Source organism: Tachysurus vachellii, chromosome 2 (genome assembly GCF_030014155.1).
Source record: "Tachysurus vachellii isolate PV-2020 chromosome 2, HZAU_Pvac_v1, whole genome shotgun sequence".
Taxonomy (NCBI): Eukaryota; Metazoa; Chordata; class Actinopteri; order Siluriformes; family Bagridae; genus Tachysurus; species Tachysurus vachellii.
The window spans coordinates 40,795,961-40,800,960 of record NC_083461.1 but is presented as its reverse complement, the minus strand read 5'-3'; the positions used below and the strand labels follow the sequence as shown (position 1 = coordinate 40,800,960).

Below are 5,000 nucleotides of genomic sequence, written 5' to 3'. Positions count from 1 at the left end.
AACAGTCTCACACACAATTAACACAAACACAGTCACACACACAATTACACACACACCCACACAGTCTCAAACACACAATCACAAACACAGTCACACACACAATTACACACACACACAATTACACACACACACAATTACACACACACACACAATTACACACACACCACACAGTCTCACACACAATCACAAACACAGTCACACACACACACACAAAATTAAACACACACAATTACACACACACAGTCTCACACACACAATCACAAACGCAGTCACACACACAAATTACACACAGTCTCACACACACAATCACAAACACAGTCACACACAAACACAGTCATACAGACACAATCACAAACACTCTCAATCACAATCACACTCACATACACTCACACACACATACACACTCACACACACAGTCACACACAAACACAATCATACACACACACAATCACAAACACAACCACACATACACAATCACACAAGCAATCACAAACACAATCACACACATAATCACACACATAATCACACACTCACACAAACAATCACACACACAGTTCTACTGTACATACTTTAATAAATTAAAATAAAAATACATTTTATACAGTTTTTTATTGCAGCTTTTCAAGATAAAAATAATTTTTATTATATTTATTCACCTTTTCTGACAACCTGACAGGCTGTAGGGCAGAAAGAGGAAAAATCAATCATTATTACACACACACACACACACACACACACACATATACACACTAATACATACACACACACTCACACATACATACATACATACATACATACAAACACACCACACACACCCACACGCACACTTATACATACATACACACACACACTCTCACACACCCATACATACACACACACATACACACACATACACACACACATACATATATACATACATACATACACACACATATACACACACTCACACACACACATACATACACACACACACATACACACACACACACATACATACACACACACACATTCATACACACACATACACACACATGCATACACACACACACATACATACACACACACATACACACACACACACATATATATATATATATATACATACATACATACATACATCAGGGTTCCCACTCTTTTTCAGAGATCATTTTCCAGGACTTTTCCAGGACATTTCAAATTTAGGAAAAAAAGACAAGGATCACAGATTCACGGCCTAAAGTAATATGTTCTTCTCTCCAGAAGTCTTAAAAACAATGTACGCTTTATGGCTATTACTTAACTATAAAATTAGAAAAACACCAGATACCCACACACAGAGCTCTTTCAAACGAGTCATTCAAAATACGTATTCATTTAGGAATAAAGAAAATGACGGTATTTATGATGGTATTCACTTTCACGAACCATTCGTTAATAAATGCCTACTCAAAGAAACGCCATTGTATGTTGCTAAAAAGGAAGTGACAGGAGTGATCCTATGGTTAGTGAAGGATAGAAAGGAAGTCACTTAACTTCTTGTTTAGTGAACTGTTGCAAAAATCAATATCACATTTGCAAACGTGTTTTTAAGTTTATATAAGTAAACCTATTATAGGTTACCAGCCTTCGCCTTACTGTATATGTTTACAACACTAGTCTGTGCTGCACTTTGAGCATGCAAATAATTGTTCAATGTATGCTTCACTGTGCATCCCGTCAGTAGAATATCTAATTTTGACTTCTTACAGTATATCGCCCATAAAACAGGTTTCGGGGACTGTGTGGATGGATTACTTTTAAAGACAATTTGTCATGTGAATGAAATTTCAACAATTATAAAATAAAAAGGCCGCACATATTAATACCCTCTCCTTTCTCAGGCCAATGCCGTCATGCATGCTTTAGTTTGCTGTACATTCCCCTTGCACATGATATTCAGATTAACAAGGTTAATATAACCTGCTTACCCGTCACCATTTGCTGAAAACATTCGAGCACTTAAACCATTCCTAGCACCTAAAACCTCCAACACAAGACAGCGTCATCCGTCACAGCGAGATTAAACAGCATAACAAAAAAACGTCAAAACTCAGCGTCCCTGAACAGAGCGCTTTCTGTTACTAACGTTAATTGTTTCGACCAGTTGTAAACTGTTCTTTAAATGATCAAGAACATTTATAATAATAATTTAATAATTAAGATAATAAAGTAAATAAAAATAAATAAAAATAAAATAATAATTTTCCAGGACAACAAGATTTTTTCCAGGACAATTTATGTTTTCTCTCATTTTCCATGTGTTTTCCAGGACTGGAACATTGGTCATTAATTTTCCAGGATTTCCAGGTTTTCCAGGACGCGTGGGAACCCTGATACATACACACATACACACAAACACACACTTACACACACACATACATACACACACATACACACACATACATACACACACATACAAACACACACACATACAAACACACACATACACACATACATACACACACACACGTACACACACACATACATACACACACACACATACAAACACACACACACACTTACACACACACATACATACACCCACATACACACACACACATACAAACACACACACTTACATACACACACATACAAACACACACACTTACACACACACACACGTACACACACACATACATACACACACACATACATACACACACACATACATACACACACACATACATACATACACACATACATACATACACACACACACATACATACACACACACACATACATACACACACATACACACACACACATACAAACACACACATACATACACACACACACATACACACACACACACACACACACACACACACACACACACATACCATTCAATTCAATGTCATTTGTATTGTGCTTTTAAGAATAAACATTGTTTTAAAGCAGCTTTACAGGAATATAAAATTTCAGAATTAAAAATAGAACGTTTAAATCAGACACACAGACAGAGAGACAGACAGACAAAGAGAGACAGGGAGACAGACTGAAAGACAGACAAACAGACAGATGGACAGAGAGACAGTCAGCTGATGTGGCATATACTCTGGGTTGGTGGCCATCTTGTCCCTGGCATTTTATACCCCGTGTACACTATTTATATTCCTCGATTACAGACTCTCATCACCAGATTGTCTCTCACGTATCTTTGTGAGTCATCGTGCCCTTCATGATGGGCTTCTTTGCCTTGGCCTCTGGTTAGTTCCAGTTTTCGTCTCTTCAGTCGTGTTCGCCTCAGGAATGTTTCAGATCTTTAGTGGATTACAGGCATCTCACACCGAGTCTTTTCCTGAACCTGTTTCCCCACTGGAAGTGTTCTAACTTCCCCAAGTGTTCTAACTGTTTGCTTTTTTTTCTTTCTCTTTTGGATATTAACCGCTCTGCAGTATGTCGACGTACTGTTCTGTGTTTATTCCCTGCGTTGTTGACGTTTTGTAGCCAGCTGTTTGCTATTCTTTTTGAATGACGATTATTTCGTTGTTTATTTGCTATTCCTCTGTCAGCTGATTTTTGTGGTATGTTTTTATTGTTCTGTACTTTGTTTAACCTTTTGATTAGATCCATGTTTAATTTCTGCTCTATGCTTTACATCGTAGTTTCTTAACCACCCTCACTGTTTTGCCCCCACAGGCCTTTTCAGTTTGTCTACAATTTGGACTTGCATTTTGTGTTGGATCTGGACTAATAATTTTACTCTCTGCTTTTCATTAAATTGCCTACTACTTTATCTGGTGTCATTGCAGTTGGGACCCTGCCGTCCTGCCCCTGACACAGAAAGACTGAGAGACAAACTGAGAGACAGACTGACAGACAGACAGAGAGACAGTGAGACAAACTGAGAGACAGACTGACAGACAGACAGACAGACAGAGAGACAGTGAGACAAACTGAGAGACAGACTGACAGGGAGACAGACAGACAGTGAGACAAACTGAGAGACAGACTGACAGGGAGACAGACAGAAAGACACCTTTTATATCCTCATCCTCTATAGTGGTGTTGGTGCTCTCTGTTGACTCCTGAAACAAAAACAAGCCTCAGGGAACTTCAGGAACAGACATGTTGTCTACCCTCACTGTGTGTTTGCGTGTGTGTGAGCACGTGCCTGTGTGCATGTATGTGTACGTTTGTGTGTATGTGTGTGCGCGCATGTTTGAATGTGTGTGTATGTGTTTGTGTGTATGTGTGTATACAATGTAAACAATAATATGATGAATAATAATTTAAAGTCTCAGACCTTGTTTCTCTCCACTGGATTGTGAATGACAGTAGTCTGAGGTTCCTGACACACACACACACACACACACACACACACACACACACACACACACACACACACAGGAATAGATGTCATTAAATAAATAATATTTATTAATTAATAGACATTTATTGTTAATGTATATAAATAATTTGAATGTACACAGTCCAGTCCCTTCTGAAAGTTCTTCACTCTAAACAGAATACATGAGCTCAGGGATCAGAGATATGATATAGGGACATAATAATGTCATGCTGGAGGAGGCGGAGTCTGTGTGTACCAGTGCAGGGGAAGTGCTTGTGTCTTTGTTGGTCTTGTTGTTGACCTGTAGGGGTTTGAGCAGAAAAATCTGCTTTACAAACAGTAACAATGTGAAACCCAGAAAAACAGAAGTGGAATCTAAGAGAAGTCTGGAAATAAGAGAAATGAAAGAAAATGCAAAAGGAGAAAAACAAAATAATTTCAAAGAAGCTTTTCAGTAGAGACTTCAGATAAACACAACCCTGACTGGGAAATAAAAACTTCTCACAATGCTTAAATATTCATGTTAATAGTCTCAGTAATAACAATAACTCATTAGATATTAGCTAATATTAGTCATTTATTTTACACGTAACCATCAGTGATCACATGAATGCAGAGAAAGTTATAAGCTACAAAGTTAACTGCTAAAAAGAAACTTTTAAAAATATATAATAATTATAATAATGTATA

At 37.6% G+C, this 5,000-nt stretch overlaps 1 protein-coding gene across 2 annotated transcripts in view; it reads right to left on the bottom strand.

Moving 5' to 3' along the window:
• Positions 1-5,000, bottom strand: part of camk2d2 (calcium/calmodulin-dependent protein kinase (CaM kinase) II delta 2) — a 19,613-nt gene that overhangs the window by 5,009 nt on the left and 9,604 nt on the right. Inside the window, exons 14-17 of one of the 2 annotated variants that reach the window (XM_060864745.1) lie at positions 4,567-4,611; positions 4,266-4,310; positions 3,999-4,047; positions 657-677 (exon numbers count right to left, since the gene is read on the bottom strand). In XM_060864745.1, coding sequence (XP_060720728.1) covers positions 657-677; positions 3,999-4,047; positions 4,266-4,310; positions 4,567-4,611 — 160 coding nt within the window. The remainder of the gene's footprint in view (positions 1-656; positions 678-3,998; positions 4,048-4,265; positions 4,311-4,566; positions 4,612-5,000) is intronic. The other variant, XM_060864746.1, reaches the window with a different exon arrangement.